This window comes from Urocampus carinirostris, chromosome 18 (genome assembly GCF_059441175.1).
Source record: "Urocampus carinirostris isolate Australia breed hairy pipefish chromosome 18, RoL_Ucar_1.0, whole genome shotgun sequence".
NCBI classification, from domain to species: domain Eukaryota; kingdom Metazoa; phylum Chordata; class Actinopteri; order Syngnathiformes; family Syngnathidae; genus Urocampus; species Urocampus carinirostris.
The window spans coordinates 3,849,611-3,869,104 of record NC_142366.1 but is presented as its reverse complement, the minus strand read 5'-3'; the positions used below and the strand labels follow the sequence as shown (position 1 = coordinate 3,869,104).

The following is a 19,494-nucleotide window of genomic DNA, read 5'->3' as shown; positions in this document are numbered from 1 at the left end:
TGATTAGTTGTCATTTGCCCCAACATGTGCAAAATGTGTTTCGCTCTTTTAATTGCATTTTGTCATGTCTCTGCACTTCAAAACAATAGAGCACCTTCAATAAGGGGAAAATATATCCATCTGTAACAATTGTCTCCACACATTTCATAACAATGATGTTAAATAACAGATGTTTTAAAATACTGTTTAAAAAGTAACAACTTCACTTTGTTCAAGGAATTGAAAAGTTGTTTTTTTTAAAAATGCATCAGCTATGCTTTGGGTTCTGTAAAAAATGTTGGTGGGGGGGGGGGGGGGGTGGAGTCCATTTCCAGCCCAATGAGAAGTCAGCTTGTCCTATCAAGAATGTCAATAAAATTGAGAGGGGGCTGCGATCTTCTGCTATCTGAGTCCAGCCCGTGATGACATCCATTCTAGACCTTGACACAATCTGGAACAAAAAGAAAGTTTTTGTCTGAAGTAATGTTGCCAAAAAACCCTTTCAAGTCGAGAGCTACTTTTTGTTACCAATTAGTGCAATAGGGCACCCAGTTTCTAATACATTTAGAAAATAACATTGTGACCCTATTAATTATTGGAAGTAGGGCTAAATTGACTCAGTCAACCAAGTAAAAAATAACATCTTAATAAAAAAAAAAATCACAATGACCCAGCACTGATAAACTATTGTCAGCACACGTCCGCGGGCACCTCAGCTGGTCTAAAGCAGGGGTCTCAAACTCATTTTTGGGCGGGCTGTGGAACCTCGGGTTTGGGTTAGCTTGGGGCCAAATCAGGTCTTCCACCCAAAATAAATTCTAATCAAAACATTTCACTGTCAATTTTTTTTCACACCAGGAGGTCTAAAAAAAAAAATATATATATATATATATATATATATATATATATGAGCAATAAATGCATTCATAATGCACTAGCTGCACTTAAAATCAATGTGCCTCCTAGTGGTGAAAATGTGTCATTAATAAACAACATTGATCTAAATATTTAGCGAAAATTGATTAACTAACATGCCTTGTCTAAAATACTTGTAGGTTGAGAAATTTGCTTTTTTAATGTAACGTGAGCCTCACATTCACCATCTTCCTGCTTTAAGGTACCTGAAACAACAACTGCAAAATAGAGAGAAGAAAAATGACTACTTATAGTCACCGAGTCTCCATAGTTTGTATTCTTCCCTGTGCTTTTTAGGACTAGATTTCGCTTGCAGGTTTGAATGCAGCATTATCTAGTCGTCAGATGACACACACTGTTCCTTTAACTTTTTATCAAGGCGGGGACTTCCGACTATCATCTTAAGGGCTGTGAGTCTAAGACCGCTGGTATAAAACATTTCTATGCATAAAAAAGGGCAGAATGAATAAGCGGGGTTGGTCAGGGTTACTTTAACTGGATTACTTTCAATTACTTTTGGATTACTCCAATACTAAATATGCTAATTAAAGACAAAAGAAACTAAATATAAACAAAATGACTAAATTTTGTGCAGGCTTGAGGAGTAACGGAATACATGGAACGGCAAAAATGATGTTGGCAAGCTCTTTGGATTTATTTTCATTTTGTTTCTGTCGCATTTTATGTTAGTTTTGCCGGAGATCAAAGCCAAGAGAGAAATCTTACCACGTGTTGTGAGTCATCATTTTATTCATATTTAGTTGGTTTTAATATTGGTATGATAACTCATGTATTTTTGCCTAGTATTCATCTCGATATTTATTTTTGTACCACAAGGAGGCGCTAATTATTACACACTGACCCCTTAATAACAAACTCAAATAAGATATATACAAAATGTAAACATTTTGCTGTGTAAATTTGGAAACAATATGTAAGGGTGGTATGAAAACATTTAACAGAATTAAAAAGCAAAAGTACCCTTTTAAAGGTGTGTGTATGTATTTATATATTCATTAGAATATATTATAATTCTGTTTAACCTAATGATATTATCAAAGCGGATTGAAAAAAAATGTCTTTGCAAAACAGCTTCCAAAAATGTATCCTTCCACATTATCATCTACATTGTTTTGCAGAAATAAATATTGAAGAATTGCAATTAAAATGATTTTTACAAGATAGAAAAAAACATGCTCATATTTTACATTTGTGTATAAAATATTCATTTTGTCAATGTAACCTAAAAACGATTTTAAATAATGTACTGAGTATTTTTTATCACCAAAAATATTGTAAAATATACAGTTTAGATAAAAATATATCCGTCATACTTGTTTTTTAACTTTATATTTTTGGGGAATATATCTTTGTGGGGAAAAGGAGGGGGAATTCTGACAGCATTCAGTAGATGTTGGAAATTTGCATTTTTCGGTGCATGTCAGAAGTCACCAACACCTGGCAGCCCCCTAAGTATAGCTGAGATTGGTAATAACATGGTAATAACATAGTAATTACGTATTGTCTGGACTACAGGTTGCAGTTAAATTTGGCCAGCGATGCGACATACTCCAGTAAGACTTAAATGTGAAATAATTAACACATTATTATATCATTGAGTTTGAAATGTTATTACTGGTTCTGTATATCATTTCACAGGTCATTTTTGAACTAAAAACTGTAAGAGCGCAGTGCGCTAGGCCTGTGTTGATAATTTCAACCTTGCACCGTTATGTGGGGAAAAATTTTCAAACCGGAGGAAAGAAGCAGCTTATCGTTCCCAGAGTTGGAAAGATGTTTACCTGTGAAAGTGAAGTAGAGGATAAACATTTGATTGTATTTAGTGATTTGGATCGAAGCTAATAGTTTGGTAAGCATGTTCTTCAGGCAAGACTTATCTGAATAACTAATGAGATGTTACGTTGTTACCAGGGATGTGATTTTTCCGCTAATTCGCGGAATTCCGCTTTTTTTATCTCCAAAAATAAAATTTTAAAATTTCCGGTGTTTTAATTGGTAAAAAAAAACGATTTCGTCTCGACAGCATGCCATTTGAGTGTTTCCGTAACTGAAATGAAACGTACTTGCGATTGGTTGAAGTCTCGTGTTGACCAATAAACGCGCTTGTTATAGGAGTGTGCCATTGTTCATTTCTCACACGTTTTTGCCGGGTGTTTAAAGAAAGATGTCCGTGATCGAACGCAAAGATGCTCCGCGAGCTAAAGAAATTGATAAGATTGTAAAAAACAAGTTTCGATGGGACTGGTTGGAGAAGGAATTATCTACGAATGTTGGAAAGAAGACTGTGACGAATTTGTTCAATGACTTTATTCGGAAGATCGATCGTGCCGGGAAAGCACTTTGCATTTGGTGTCATGATACCATCGACTATGGTGGGAGAGGTTTCAAAGCTCTTGAAAGTCACGCAAAGAGCAAAAAACACGTGAAAGAACTCCAGTCAAGAACGACAAATTATTCCATCGCTGGAAGTTTCGGTGCCCAAACGAAAACTCCAAAACTTTACGGCCTCCATCCCTTATTGACATCACAATCGGAAGCGGTAATAAAGAGACGTGATCCACCCCAACAACCTGTACCAGTTGCTGATAGAGTCGTGAATTTTGAGGTAGGTGGTAAACTTTTCAAATTTATTTGACAGTTTTCCCATTTTTTTCGAAAATATTATAACGTAATAAAAATGGCCATAAATATTTAACAATTACAATAATAGATTTTCATGTGTACATTACACCAACACTTTACTGTAGGGCCTATACTTATTGTACTTTTTACTGCCCTGGTCCTACCTGGTTTCCCCCCCCCCCCCCAGCTAGCAATCACACCCCCCCCCCCCCCCCCCCCGCTAATTTTCAGATAATTTCACTTTGGTCAAATCACATCCCTGTGTTACTGACGAGCCTGTCTAAGATATGCATGTACGTGTAACCTTAGTATACTGTGTTGTCTCCATTTTGTTTTAATTTTAAATTGCCTTTCAGAATGACATCTAATATTTTGCTGTTGGTTTTTATCAAACAAATTTTTCCCGAAAATGCAACTTATACTCTAAATGAGATTCATAGTCAGGAAAATACAGTACATGTTATTTTGGACATATTTGTTGCTGCTAAATGTTATTGCACAAAACTGAAGAAAAAAAAAACCTTCTGACATATTTTGTTGCTGCTCAATGTTCTTGTATTTCTTTTTTAAGCATTAGTGTTACCATGCACTATTCACAGACATTGCACTATTATTATAACTTAGGCCAGTCTCTACGCACTGTGTTGTTTTTTTTCTCTGCCTTTTATCCTCATCTTTTATGGGGTTTTTTCTCTTTAAAGTTGTTTACTTGTTTATCTTGGAGTGTTGTCTAATCGTGTTGCATGCAATGTGTACTATGTTGTTATCAATGACAAAGACGATGCAAAATGCAAATCAAACCGGTAGGCATTGGCCCTCATCAGTAACAAAAATATTGTTGAGCCATTGTTTACCCTTCTCCGGTGAGTGCACAGCAGGACTGTATGTGCCAGGGATGATCCTTGATGGTGCTCAGCGTCATGTACTTGGAGATCTCGGCGGCCGACATGCAATCCTTCATATCTTGCTTGTTGGCAAAGATCAGCACGGCCGCTTTGCGGAGGTCCTGCAAACTCAGACGGGACGTTGGGATCGGGTCGTGCATCAGAAGATAAACAAAGATGACGGTTGGCGCCGCAAACCTCGTGAGCCAGCATTCGGTAGAGTTCCTCTTTGGTGATGACCAGACGCTCGCGATCCGTGCTGTCCACCACTAGGATGACAAACTGCAAAGAGGATTAATAGTGTAAATTAGAGGTCGACCAATCTTTGGCACCGCCATTTGGTAATTTGACGGATATCAGTATCAGCGTTTTTATTCATTCAACGGGCCGATTGAATATATTTAAAACTGAATTATTTAGGCTCAGATGCCGCAAAGCCTTTCTCTCCCTCTATTCCCTCCCTTTGTTTCGGACGCTACCCACCTGCGTAAAAAAGTGCAGTTAACTTGTTTTAGGGAAGCATGTTCAGGTGAAGACTGATACATTAGGTCATATTATAACATTAGATGGTCTATCAAGCGTGTGTGTTTGTGACTGAAAGAGAGCATAAAAAGCATGCTAGTGAAAGGCTGAGATATTAGCTGTTACCATAACATTAGTTTGTCAATCTGGCTCTAAAACAGAAGTCCCCACACTTTTGTGAGCTCCGTTGGAATTTCGATCTACCTTTTGTTTTAAGTTAATTTAAGTTATGTTTGTTGTATTGACATTTTTATTAATTTATTGTAAAAATAAATAAGGGAGCTTTTTAATCTACCTTTATACAAGTTGCTGCTAAGCCTAATTTTACGTCCTGCACAGTTAGTTTTTGGTTTAAGTGAAAGATTAATTGTGTTAGTTGTGTTGAAATTCTCATTGTAAAATGTTTCAGAGAGCTATTAGTTTTTTTAAATTCATAACAAATACTCTTTGTTTCTTTTTGCAATATTAAAAATGTCTTACGCGGGTTTTTAAAGATTTTACAGCAAAAGAATATCGGCTCCAAATATCGGTTATCCGCCTCCACTTAATACTATAAATCGGTATTGGCCCTAAGAACCCATATCGGTTGATCTTTAATTTCTGATTCCATTTCTGCAGTTAGCAATGTTCGTCAACACAACTAGATAAGGATTAGCAAACTTTGCAAAGTAAAATGCAACCGAGTGTTTCATGAGCTCCTGGCTGATAAGCGTACAAGTTTTGTTTACGATTTGTCATTCGTTGTGCAGCGTTAGGATCCAGGTCTCATTCATTCAATGGCTTTTGTAATGTGCATAAGTCATCATCAGCATTAGTTGTAATTAGCATTAGGGGACTTTCCAGTGTTTGCCTATAGGGGAGTTTGTCATACCCCTGGTTATTCATTATTTGTTGTGCTACCATAATTGAATGTGTGTGTCCATATCTCGTACCAATTCACAGTTAAAAGGCCATGTGTGAGCACTTCGAATGCTTTATTTTCTGTCAAACAATATTGTTACACCTCCCTCCATAGGAGGTTTTTATTCAGTTTCATTCATTTTATTTATGATTGTTGGATCAGTACTGTTTGTAGCAGCGGGTGTATAAACTTAAATGTAGCATTTGATTGTGTAAAACATTGTAAATGAGGATTTATACAGAAGAATAACTATCACTATGCATTTCATTTTCTTTCTCACAGCTTTTATGTTGCTACATCGTGCATGTGATAAAAACGGTTCTAAAAACACTGAAGCATCAGTTTGATAGCATGACCATCATTCAGCTGCGAATGCTACAGTCGGATTTTCTGGGGGTGGGGAGGTAGTACTGGGTGATAAAACTAACGATAATAATAGTCATATAATTTTTTGCCAATTTTAATAAGAGAATCGTTTGATAATGGTCGATATATTTAAACTGTAATCACAACACCTGAACAGCAGAGAAAATGAGGGCGCTAAATGCAATGAAAACGCAAGTTCCAGAACTAACATTCAGGAGACAAAGAATGTGAGGAGAAGCGGCCAATCATTTCTCAGAAATTGTCTCACACAGTGTGAAAGCAAAAGGACAAAAGTCAAAATGAGCCATAAAGAGGCGAAAACACTCAGCATACACGCTCAGAGCATGCTAAGGCCCAATCCCATTCCTCTCACTTGGCCCTGAGAACCCTCCAGTGAGGTCCCTCCATAGGGAAGTCCCCTCAGTGAGTGGAGTGCAAAGTGAAGATTGTCCCCTAAGAAATTGGACGGGACTTGCAAGGTTCCACCCCAGTCCAGTAGATGGCCGTAATAAGAATTGGCTGTCGACCTCAGTGACGTATTGGCCTACGTCACATGTAAATAACTTGAGTCTCAACCTGTGGTGTGGCAGTTGGAGAGTTCGTGCAACGTTAAAAATGCCCGTTACAGCTGTGTTATTACCGATTGCCTGGAAGCTCATCACCTTTTCCGTGTCTCCAATCAACGGAGGAGAAATGCGCGATATTGAAGACTGCTTCGGCGCTATGTAGCACTGATTCAGCTTTACAAGGTACGTCCACTCATTAAAGAAAATGACCCGATCGGTCAAATACAGTAAAGGTTAACGTACAACGCACGTTCACATAATACCCTATGTTTGTGTAGACATAAATGACAACCTACTTATTAGTATCTTAATGTCATTTTATGACATATAGTAGGGGTCTTTAATGTGTGACACGATGAAAAGTAAACAAACACAAGAACAGTCCACCTGACCCTTAAGCTGACATGATCGTCACCAAACTTCCCTGTAGGACCCAAACACCTTAGTTCATAAGGAATTTAATTCAAAAGAGTTGTCAGGAGTTGTTATTTATTCCATATTAACTGTGGACGATTCTGTGTACGGTGGACCAGGGAACTCTGAAGACCCCTGGCGAGCACCTGGTGGCCGGACCCTCACCCACGGGGGCCGGCCGGGCACAGCCCGAAGGGACGACGTGGGCTCACCACCTGTAGGAGGGGCCAAAGGGGTCGGGTGCGTAGAGAACTGGGTAGCGGCCAGGGGAGCGGTCCTTGGCGTGACGATCCCCGGCTACCGAGTTGGTGCGTGAGGTTGAGAAATTCCGACTAGATATAGTCGGACTCACCTGCACGCACGGCTTGGGCTCTGGTACCAGTCCTCTCGAGAGGGGTTGGACTCTCTTCCACTCTGGAGTTGCCCGTGGTGAGAGGCGCAGAGCCGGTGTGGGCATATTAGTTGCTCCACGGCTCGGCGCCTGTACGTTGGGGTTCACCCCAGTAGATGAGAGGGTAGCCTCCCTCCACCTTCGGGTGGGGGGACGTGTCCTGACTGTTGTTTGTGCTTATGCACCAAATAGCAGTTCAGAGTACCCACCCTTCTTGGAGTCCTTAGAGGGTGTACTTGAGAGCGCACCCCCTGGGGACTCCCTTGTACTGCTGGGAGACTTCAACGCTCACGTGGGCAATGACAGTGACACCTGGTGGGGCGTGATTGGGAAGAAAGGCCCCCCTGACCTGAACCCGAGTGGTGTTTCGTTATTGGACTTCTGTGCCCGTCATGGTTTGTCCATAATGAACACCATGTTCAGACATAAGGGTGTCCATATGTGCACTTGGTACCAGGACACCCTAGGCCGTAGTTCGATGATCAACTTTGTCATCGTTTTGTCGGACCTGCGGCCGCATGTTCTGGACACTCGGGTAAAGAGAGGGGCGGAGCTGTCAACTGATCACCACCTGGTGGTGAGTTGGCTTCGATGGTGGGGGAAGATGCTGGCCCGACCCAGCAGACCCAAGCGTGTTGTGAGGGGTCTGTTGGGAACAGCTGGCAGAATCTCCTGTCAGAAAAAGTTTCAATTCACACCTCCGGCAGAACTTTTCCCATGTCCCGAGGGAGGCGGGGGACATTGAGTCAGAGTGGACCATGTTCCGCGCCTCCATTGTCGAAGCGGCTGATCGGAGCTGTGGCCGTAAGGTAGTCATTGCCTCCCGCGGCGGCAACCCTCAGACCCGTTGGTGGTCACCGGCGGTGAGGGATGCCGTCAAGCTGAAGAAGGAGTCTTATCGGTCCTTCCTGGCCTGTGGGACTCTGGAAGCAGCTGGCAGGTATCGGCTGGCCAAGCAGAATGCGGCTTCGGCGATTGCCGAGGCAAAAACTCGGGCATGGGAAGAGTTTGGCGAGGCCATGGAAGCCGACTTCCGAACGGCTTCGAGGAAATTCTGGTCCACCATCCGGCGTCTTAGGGGGGGAAGCGGTGTGCCATCGACACTGTGTATAGTGCTGATGGAGCGCTGCTGACCTCGACCCGGGCCGTTGTGAATCGGTGGGCGGAGTACTTCGAAGACCTCCTCAATCCCACCGACACGTCCTCCTCTGGGGAAGCAGAGCCTGAGGACTCTGGGTTGGGCTCTCGTATCACTGGGGTTGAAGTCACCGAGGTGGTCAAAAAACTCCTCGGTGGCAGGGCCCCGGGGGTCGATGAGATCCGCCCGGAGTTTATTAGGGCTCTGGATGTTGTGGGCGTGTCATGGTTGACACGCCTCTGCAACATCGCGTGGACATCGGGGACAGTGCCTCTGGACTGGCAGACTGGGGTGGTGGTTCCCGTCTTTAAGAAGGGGGACCGGAGAGTGTGTCCCAACTACAGGGGAATCACACTTCTCAGCCTCCTTGGTAAGGTCTATTCAGGGGTACTGGAGAGGAGGGTCCGCCAGGAAGTCGAATCTCGGATTCAGGAGGAACAGTGTGGTTTTCGTCCTGGCCGTGGAACACTGGACCAGCTCTATACACTCTGCAGGGTTTTTGAGGGTGCATGGGAGTTTGCCTGCCCGGTCTACATGTGACCGTGTTCCTCGGGAGGCCCTGTGGGGGGTGCTTCGGGAGTATGGGGTACCGCACAGTCTTATCCGGGCTGTGCGGTCCCTGTATGCCCGGTGCCAGAGTCTGTTCCGCATTGCTGGCAGTAAGTCGGATTCGTTCCCGGTGAGGGTTGGGCTCCGCCAGGGCTGCCCTTTGTCACCGATTCTGTTCATAACTGTTATGGACAGAATTTCTAGGCGCAGCCTTAGCGGGGATGGATTCCGGTTTGGGGGCCTCAGCATTGCGGCACTGCTAAGGTTGAGCAAAAAGGTCATGTGGGCCCTGCAGGAGCTGCTGAAGAGGGTACAGGACCATGGCTGGAGGTCCTGATCTACGTGTACTGGCTGGCCCACGGTCTGTTCTATCGTGTGGTGTCACGTGTCTTCAGAGTTCCCAGGTCCACCGTACACAGAATTGTCCACAGTTAATATGGAATAAATTGCCCAAAAGCCATGTTCCAGGCTCTGGAAGTCAGACCCACATTTGCATTCTGTGCTTTTCTGCATTACTATTCAATAAACGTCTTTATTTTGAGTAACACCATGGTGGTTCATTTCATAATGATGTGAGATACTTTGTGTGAACTATGTGACTGTTGGACAGAAAACAACTACGAATGACTCTAGGTTAAATAATAGTTTACTTTCAGAAAAACAAACTTACATCGGGCCGAAATACATGATAGTAAATAAATAACGTGTCACAAAATGTAACAAAAATATATCAATACTTCCATAAAACTGGAAAACACAAACTGGAATTTCATTGAATTATTAATAAAACAAAATATTTTTCTTTTATAAAACAGAGGGAAACATTGCAGAGATGTCTCTGTTCTGGAAATTTGTCCACAAGCTTCCCAAAAAGGATCGGGAACAGCTCAGTTTTGGCCTCAGTTTCCTCGTGCCTTTTCTTCACTCTGGCAGACTCCTCTTTCAAAAAGTCAAAAAGTGTATCGTGCTTCCTTTTTTTTCAGGGTGATTTGGGGTTTGGTGCCGGATTGGCAGATGCCGACAACGTGCCCGGTGGTGTGGATGGTGTGGTAGCTGTGATGGTGGCCAGCTCTTCCACTGGACGTTCTACAATGGCCTTTAAGTTGGGTGGAAAAAACAATTACTTAATGCTGGTGTATTGTACAAAAACAACTATGTATAGGATGCTGAACAAGTTGATGTGAGACAGGAAATTATAGGATGTGTTCTGGATAATTATTTGATAGTGAATAGATACACAAACCTGACATGTGATTCTTATGGCTGTGAGAGCCTTCTATTGGCCAGCATCACATATGATTTAGAATTGTCTCCACATTTCGACATTTTGAGAAGATAATTATTTTATTTAAAATCTGTTTACAGGGAAGGCAGTGGACCATGTCATAGTTATTAGTTTCATCTGTATTTCCACGTGAAATTCGGAGACACTACTTATGATGCATGATGAAAACGAATGCATTCTGATCTCACATAAAATAATCATATTGTAAATAAAACACGACACCCGAAATTGTGTGCAGTAAACCAGCGCATATATCCAGAACGTTATTGTGACTATGCTGCTTTAGCGACTGGCCATGTAGATGTAAAAGCACGACTCGTTTAAGATAAAAACGGATACGCTGAACCGTGATTTTCTGCAGTTATCCAACTCTACGGTTGAAGAGTTGTTTGCGGCTTCTTCTGTAAATTTGTGCAGTTTAAAGTACCGATTTTGCAATGTTCATGTTTTAATGCAAAAATACGATTTTCTATTGCATTTACGTCTAACTAAGATATCTCAATATATTTTGTTGCAAATTCGTGCGTAGTTGTGGAAAACTACTTACATTTGTGCGGTTCCTTTCCAGGCATGTTTGTTGATAGAGAATTCGCAAGCCTTCTGGGTAGTCACTTCGCTCCAAGTGAGGTCCCGACCTCCCTTGATCTGAAGTGGTTATGTCATGGGTTGAGGGCAGTTCTCCCTCGGTCTTGAGAGTATTGGGAAACATCCCATTTTTACGTGAACGCGCAAAACCGAGTGACTAGGGCAAATAGCGAGTGAAAGTGAGAAGAATGGGACGCAGCCTAAAAGAGTGGTAGACAGAGAGGCTCCTCATCTTCAGTTATTTTGAGGTATTTTGGCTACTTAAAGTCTGATAAAAACAGAGTGATTAACTTGCATTGCAAACTTTGCCAATGTCATGTGCCAACCAAGACGACAAACCTATTCCATCATTTAAAAGAGTATCACCTGCTAGAATATGCTGAAGGGAATACAATTCAGTAACAAGTGCTAGTGGACCTTCAAAAAGCACAAGGCCAGTGAGCTTGCCATAAAACAAAAAACAAGAAGACAAAAAGAGAATGGTGGAGAATGTAAGAAAAAAAACTTTTCAAGAGTAAACCAGCTACTAAGGCGCTACACGTGCGTATCCCTGCAAGCAGATGGGTAACAATGTGACTCGTCACAGAGCCTTATACTATGGACACACTGATTTTTCTGGCCTGTAACTTTTGAAGCAGTGCCCGTTTTGTTGATTTGGACTATTCTTAAAACTCAACATTTTCTTTAGTGTGTTTTGTTCACATTTAGACACACTAAGACTTAAGACATTAAGACGTTAACATTGCTGAGTGCAAATTAAAATTAGTGTATCTATGGTTTTATAATTGTGGGGGATTGCAGGTCTACCTCAGATTATGTGCAATGTTCTGTGATGTGATGACCTCACTTTGTTAACTTTACATTTTCTTCCTCATATTTGTGGAATACTGTAGAGTAGTTTTCACCATACAGCTTTGTTCTGACATTCTGACACAATAATTAGACTTAAAATGTGAATGTAAAACAAAAACGTGTTATTAAATTAATAGTTATCAATACAGACTAATGAGAAATATTTTATTGTAGTAAGAATTTTGGCCGTATCGCCCAGGCTCACGGGGGGTATCACAAAGGAAACAACAAAATGACAGCTGCCTGTTGAAATAAGGGGCTGGGGAGCGCCGCAACTAACATTGCAACTCTAAAGTGTGAGAGGACATCAAAAGACTAAGGGTGGTCTCCTCTTTTGTCAAAACCTAACCTTTAACCCGGAGCAACCCCACCAGCTGCAGTGCACCATCTGCAAACCCCCAGTTCACACGCACATATTAAAGCAGAGATTTAATCTGGCCCGCAAGACAAAGCTGAGAAGCTCAAGAGGAAAAAAATAAGACGCATCCTCAAAAATGACCCGCTGTTTAAAATGTCCACTGCATGTCGCCAAAGCTCAACTCCACTCCCAAAGCTGTATTTGCTGACTAGCATTTGTCAACCAGACCACATTTAAGGAAACAAATGCATCTTGAAGTGATTTTATTTAAAATATGAGTCACAACATGCTGTTTGAGGCGATAAGATCTGCACTCATCTGGATTAAATAATACCCAATTAAAAACTAGCACCTGGGTGTTGTGTTGCCCTGAAGGCAAATGTTTTTCTTTAATAAATCATTTGCCGTGTTTAAAATATAGTTCAAAGCTAAAACCGGATGCAAGTTCATCAAAAAGTGTTGTACACAAGTATTCCATGTTCATTTGAGCTGCGAGTTCAAAATATAGTGAAACATTACTATTTCCGGTTCCCCCACATCACTTCCATTTGCAAGGGTTTAAAGTAAGCCTGACATGGCGGTTGCATGTCCTATCAATATTTATATATGTCGAAGGATTAACACGTCAATGCAGTAAGTTTCTAAAAGTATTTAACTGATGTATAAACAACTATATCTTGTAATAGTTCAGACAATATTTTGCACTTTATTTCCACGAACATTTTGGCACCTGGTCTCAATGCCTTGTATTGTAGCAGTTTCAACCCCAGAGAAGGAAATTTAAACTTCAGTAACATGTCCCCTGTGGTCACAAGCTCCCCTTGGTGGTTTAACTTCATATCACATCGATAACAATACGGGTGTATCTCCTAAAGTTTAAATAAGCTTTGTCTAAGTTCTATATTAGATATGAAATCTAACAGCAAAATCCCCAAATTTAAGTAAACATTTTCATGACAAAATAAAGATAAAAAGCAACTTAAATCACTAAATCAATTATTGAAAAGAATGCAACAATAAGTTCAAAAAGTACCACTAATAAAAATGTGTTTATGTTTTTGTATCTTATCTGTCAAAAGGACGGGAGTGAGCACAGGGCCCCAGCCCGAGCCCTGAGAACACCGCAGAATGCCACGCACCTGGGGGACAACTACCCGGCCACACTAGGGCAACCGTTCATCCCCAACACCTGAGTCCTGCACGCTCTCTTAGTCCACTAAGGCTGCGGGCGGGTGTGGGCAGAGACGGATGACTGTGTGGGGGCGAACTGGAACCCTTCAAGGTGGCGGAGCGGGGTGCCCACCGTCCCATGTTCAGCACAGCCCAACTGCTGTCGTTATCCCAGCGGCACCCACCACAAAGAGTTCGGGCGTCAGGTGAGCGACCCTCCCACTCATTCCCTAGTAGAGCCTGAACCCACTTTTACTTTAAGTCACTCAAGAACAAAGGATTAAACCTACACTTTCCCATCCCAAAGTTACTCCAATGACAACAAAAGCAGGTTAGAGAATGGCTGTGTGTAAAACTCCAAGGTAATGCTGCATTTTCAAAAATGCGGGAATTTGGATTTTCCGACAGACACATGGCATTTATCGTCACGGATCGATAAAGGCGGAAAAAAATGAAAAATAATTTTATGACACAACATTCCATACTTTTCTTAGTTCACTTATTATACAGTTATTAGCTCTATCACACAGATAAGATAGGGAAAAAGACAATTGAAAGGTACATTTAAGACTTGTAGAGAAAATTTAAGACCTTTTCGAGGCCTCAACTTGCAGTTATTAAATTTAAGACTTTTTCAAGTTAAGACCTCAATCCCACCCCTGCACTAAAAAGTACCTCTGTGTTGGAGTAATACGTGTTCCAGGAGGACCTGAGTGACTCCTGGCCGCCGATGTCCCACATGAGGAAGTGCGTGTTCTTCACCACGATCTCCTCCACGTTGCTGCCGATGGTGGGCGATGTGTGCACCACCTCGTTCATCAGGCTGAAAAAGGCATGTAGTTTAGCTAGCGCCTATACACGTATAGCAAAAAAACAGCTATCAACATAGCTAGCCTGTGTACCCATTCAAATAACCTAAACTACTGGCAAGTAAACAGGCACATAACTCCTTAACCTGCCTCGCTAGCTGTTATCTTAGCCTATTTTGTTCCAGCAAGCTAGCATGACAATGGGCCATCACCAACCTAAACTAGCACGTAATACTACTATAAAATATATACCATGCAACATATTTGGAAACGTTTGGTGCTTCTATATGTCATTGCACTGTTATTTCAATATGGGCCAGTCCCATATTGACTTTCATTAATCAATTTATGTTTATCAACATATTATTTTAGTCTATTATTGTGAAGTTTCTCTAATAGTTTCTCTGTTCTCAGCTCAGGGATGCTGCTGGAAAAGTGAATTTCCCTTCGGGGATGAATAAAGTATCTATCTATCTATCTATCTATCTAATATTTTAGAGAACTGAGGAAGCATAGATACCGGTCTATTGTTTGTAAAAATGTGTTTGTTTCCATTTTTGTATATTGGTATAACTGTTTCATCTGGAGGGACGAAAGCATGACCAACTTAGGTGCCTAACTTGTTTGGGTGTTTGGGCAATTGAGTTGGCCATGGTCCAAAAATGTTTGTGTGTGTTTTTTTGCTATTTTTTCCCCTTTTATTTTCTTTGTTACTGTATGTGTTTGTCTTGCTGTCGGTCACTCCTCTTGAGGGATATGACCAAGGTAGATAGATAGATAGATAGGTATAACTTTTGCCATTTTCATTTGATTTGGAAATTTGCCTGTTTGAAATGATAGATTACATATGTAGGTCAATGGTTTCACAATGCTATTTATAACTTGCTTAACTCATACCATATTGATGTCAAAACAATCCATAGACATTTGGTTTTTACAGTTGTTAACCACGTCTAAGATCTCTGATTCCGTAACCCCAGATAAAAACATGGTCTTGGAGTTCATTTTTATCAGTACCTTCTTACTTAATTACCGTATTTTCCGCACTATAGGGCGCACCGGGTTATAGGGCGCACCCCCCAAAAAATAGTTTTTGGTCCTATATCTTCCATAGATAAGGCGCACCGGATTATAAGGCGCTACAATGGGAACGTCGACAAAACAGTCAGATGATTCAGTCAAACTGATTACCCCCTTAACATTCCCAAAGCTTGCAAAGAAGCAAATACGTGTCGTAGACACGTGCGAATGCAGTGTCCGGACCATGTCACTTAAATGCGTCATTTCAAATATAATTCGGAACGTTGAAGTCTTGGGATTCAAGAAATGCCAAACATTTCTATGTTTCTATTTTTTTTTTTCGCTCACAACTTTACTGTGCATATGATAATAAACACTTGGAATTGAGTTTAATTCACTCAACTCATCACAGCAACATCAAGATCGTTCTAAAACAAGATACCGGGAAAATATAAAGCCGCATAACTCACCTAAGTTCTCACGTTCAATAATGATACGCAATCATGGTCTTCTTACAACCGTGAGTGTAGTAAATCCAGGAGAGTAAAATATTTACAAATACAGACTAATGAAACATGTTTCTTTATGCCGTACTTTAGAAAGCTTGCTACGCCATTGCTAAACTAGGCCGATTGCAGGGTTTGTTTCGGCCATCTAGCCAATTCGAGGCTCCGAATAACTTCATCCAATAGCGATCGATTTAACGGATGATTGACACATCTTTTTCGGCCAATTGCAGGGTTTGTTTTGGCCCTCTAGCCAATACGAGGCTCCGAATAACTTCAGCCAATAGCGATCGATTTAACGGATGATTGACACATTGGTTAGCCAATGAAACGCCGATATATAAATCCCAGCATCCACCGCGGACTTGCTACGCCATTGCTAAACTCGGCCGTTTGCAGGGTTTGTTTTGACCATCTAGCCAATCCGAGGATCCGAATAACTTCAGCCAATAGTGATCGATTCAAATGATGATTGACACATTGGTTAGCCAATGAAACGCCGGTATATAAATCCCAGCATACACCGCGGACTACTCCACGTTCGGGGTAAAATCGAGTCGGCGGCTGTTGAGTAAGTTGCGAGACCTTGCGAATTTAATATTGAGCCATATATAAGGCGCACTGTGTTATAAGGCGCATGGTCAGCTTTTGAAAAAAATTAAGACTTTTAGGTGCGCCTTATAGTGCGGAAAATACGGTACATAGCAAAAGAACTAGCAACACATCCCATCTAACAAACCTTGGGTATCTAGAATAGCTACCTTCCCACCAAACTATATAACTAACTACCTAGCTATTTATTTAGCATTTACATACACACATTTACTATCTTTTTATTTACTGTTGCATCCTAAGATTGCCATTTATCAGCTAAATACAGACGTAACCACGTAGGTAGCAAACAATGTACACATTTAGCTGTCTGGATATATAGTTACCTTCTTACATAACTACACAGCTAATAAACTAGCAATAAATTCGTCCTTCCTAAATAGCTAACAGATCTGGGCCATCTATAGCAATTAACTGTCCACCAGATTATATAACTGCCCAATTATCTAGGTAGCATTCATGTAAACATTCTAGCTACCTTTCCTATATTCACGGTTGCTTCCCAGCTAGGTGACTAAATACGTAATATATAACATATCGCTAGTGCTATTCCGAAAACACTTTTTTCAATTCATTGGCCTTTATATATTAGGATTTTCTGTCTCAACATTCCATTTACACAAAAAAATAAAATAAAAGGAGATAACTGTTTGTAGAATGGCAGAACAATGTGTTTTTTTCCACGTTATTTGGAAACCCTGCCAAAGATTTTTAACCCATATGACCTTGTTATACTTATTAGAAATGTATTTGTGTCAAATAATAAAAACAAGATATTCCTTACAATTGGTAGAGTATGGTGGTCTTGCCGGCGTTGTCCAAGCCAACAATGATCACCTTGTGCTCTGTTGGGAAAAAAGGAAGATATTTTTATTTTGTTAGCAATCTTGTGGTACCAAAATTATTATCAAATATTATATGTACTTATAAGTGTCCAATTCTGACACATTTATTTTATAGCTTTGCAAAAAGGGAAACGAGTGTGTGCAGTGAAATAAAATATAAAAAAGAGACATGCTTAAATGTCAGGTTTTAATTATATTAACTTTCAAAAACCTTTCTTAATTACTACCAGTTTGGGCGTTGGCTTCAAAAACTTCTGTTTTGGTCACGCCTTACATGTTTTAAGTAATTTTTGTTTTCCTTTTATCCAAAAATAAATATTTGACAACATGGAGGCTGTTCATACAAATAAAAATGTAAAAATGTGTTGGTATTTTCAGATGCTCGCACAAAATTGGAAATATTTTTCTTTTAAAGCCATTTTGTTTCATAAACGTGTGAAAAAATGCTATGAGTTAACTCCATCAATTTGAAGAGGACAATGTGTAATTTTTGATTTATTTATTGGGCAGTACTACCGAAATCGCGTGCTAAAATGCACAAGGAAGAATACATATTTCGGAAACTCAGAATGATTGAACTGCATAAATTTTCTGTTTTGGGGCAGCTGTAACAGTAAGTTGTCTGACAATTACTTCAGCTGCAAGTAGGTCATGCTCATGCTGTGTAAAAGGAAATCCAAATTCCTCAATCAACCTTCTGAGTATTTGAATGGAACGCACATTTGCACAATAATTCATGCATTTTGGCCTATTAATAAATCAGTATTTTTATTTAATAAGTGAAGTTTCAAGAGGTGCTCAGATAATATTGTGTCACTTTAAAAAAAGGCGCTCAGAAATGAAACTGATAAAAACCCGCAAACAAAATATTTTAAGTACGTTATTGTCATGTCACCCTTTTTTTGTGACGCCCTTTACCACAAAAAGTCTCAAAGGGCTGCACGGCCCACCCTTACACCATCCCCTGAACTGAAACCTAAATGCTAATAATGGAATTAATTACTATTATTACTTAAAGGTGATGTCCGTAACTTAAATATTGTACTTGCTGACCCCATCTTCTGGCTCAAATCATTATTGCAGCCTCTGTCAAGCTCCTTTTTTTGCCCGTGCAAGTATGTGTTTCCCTTAGGTCACAGGTGTCAAACAGAACAGAAATGCCACGAAAATACACTACTGTAATACTACAGAAATGCCACAAAAATACAGCACTGTAATAGTACAGAAATGCCAAAATATACTACTCCAGTAATGAATTAAACATACGACAAAATACTACTACAGTAAAACAAATACAAATATTCCACAGAAATACCAATATATGACCAATGAATGCTACAGAAAATATGAATACACTAATAATACAGAAATGTAACAAAAATACTACAATGAGGTTATAAAATAAAAAGTACTATAATAAAAATACGCCGGCACTGCAACTCAGCAAGACTACAAAATTAGTACAGAAAAAAATATGACAACACTGGTACTGTACAGTAAAAATAGAGAAACACTACAAAAATACTACACGGAGTACAATGATGGTGACGCCATAGCCGCAAACAGTGAAAATCAATCTAATATCCACCACGATAAACACGAGGTACAAAATAAACCCAAACATATTTTTATCATCTTGGCATTTCTTTAAAAAAAAATACTCGTCCTAAAAACGCTTACGCAACAAGAACACAACTTTGCCACAACACAAGTTGAAAAAACAATTAGGCAAATCTAACTGGCGTTTTTTTTCCTCGTTTTCATCTTTTTGTGAGTGTAAAAAATAACCCATTGCTTACCCTGATTGCAGAAGAAACTCCACAACTTAGTAAATATGAGCCCCATTGTTTAAAAATAACAAAAAAAATGCCAACGTCTGTTTGTCCGTCCGTTCTTTGTTCCAAACATCCGTCGGTCGAACCCTGCAAGTCCGCACGAGCGGCGGCTAAGCTAGGATAAAGCGAGCCCCGTCTTTTCCATCCTAAAGGGTTGACGCCTCGGAGACATGCACAAAAGTTTTAGGAAGCGTTTTTTTTTGGGCAAGAAAAGTCAATTTGTGAGATGTTTGCAGTCCGACAATCGTCGGCGTCTGCTGGGTCGGCTCCAGGGGAAAAAAGCCACATTGAACGATTTAAATGATGACGTCATCACGCCACGACGCATTCAGATTTTTCTTTAAAATAA

General features: G+C 40.5%; 1 protein-coding gene across 1 annotated transcript; it reads right to left on the bottom strand.

Moving 5' to 3' along the window:
- Nucleotides 1-3: 3 nt before the first annotated feature.
- On the bottom strand, nt 4-19,444 carry LOC148348055 (ADP-ribosylation factor-like protein 5B). The gene is made up of 6 exons (XM_088322598.1): nt 19,110-19,444; nt 17,250-17,310; nt 14,194-14,341; nt 4,620-4,703; nt 4,392-4,543; nt 4-430 (listed from the first exon to the last, which is right to left on the bottom strand). The coding sequence occupies exons 1-6, from the start codon at nt 19,153-19,155 to the stop codon at nt 382-384; spliced, it is 540 nt and encodes a 179-aa protein (XP_088178724.1). The 5' UTR covers nt 19,156-19,444; the 3' UTR covers nt 4-381.
- Between the last annotated feature and the right edge of the window lie 50 nt (nt 19,445-19,494).

What these genes read in the sequence shown, in the direction of transcription:
- LOC148348055 (XM_088322598.1), bottom strand. Translation starts at nt 19,155, where the DNA reads ATGGGGCTCATATTTACTAAGTTGTGGAGTTTCTTCTGCAATCAGG. An exon ending in ACCACCATACTCTACCAATT is followed by an intron (nt 14,342 to 17,249) that starts GTAAGGAATATC and finishes TGCCTTTTTCAG; the next exon opens with CCTGATGAACGAGGTGGTGC. An exon ending in TGTGCACTCACCGGAGAAGG is followed by an intron (nt 431 to 4,391) that starts GTAAACAATGGC and finishes TTTTTGTTCCAG; the next exon opens with ATTGTGTCAAGGTCTAGAAT.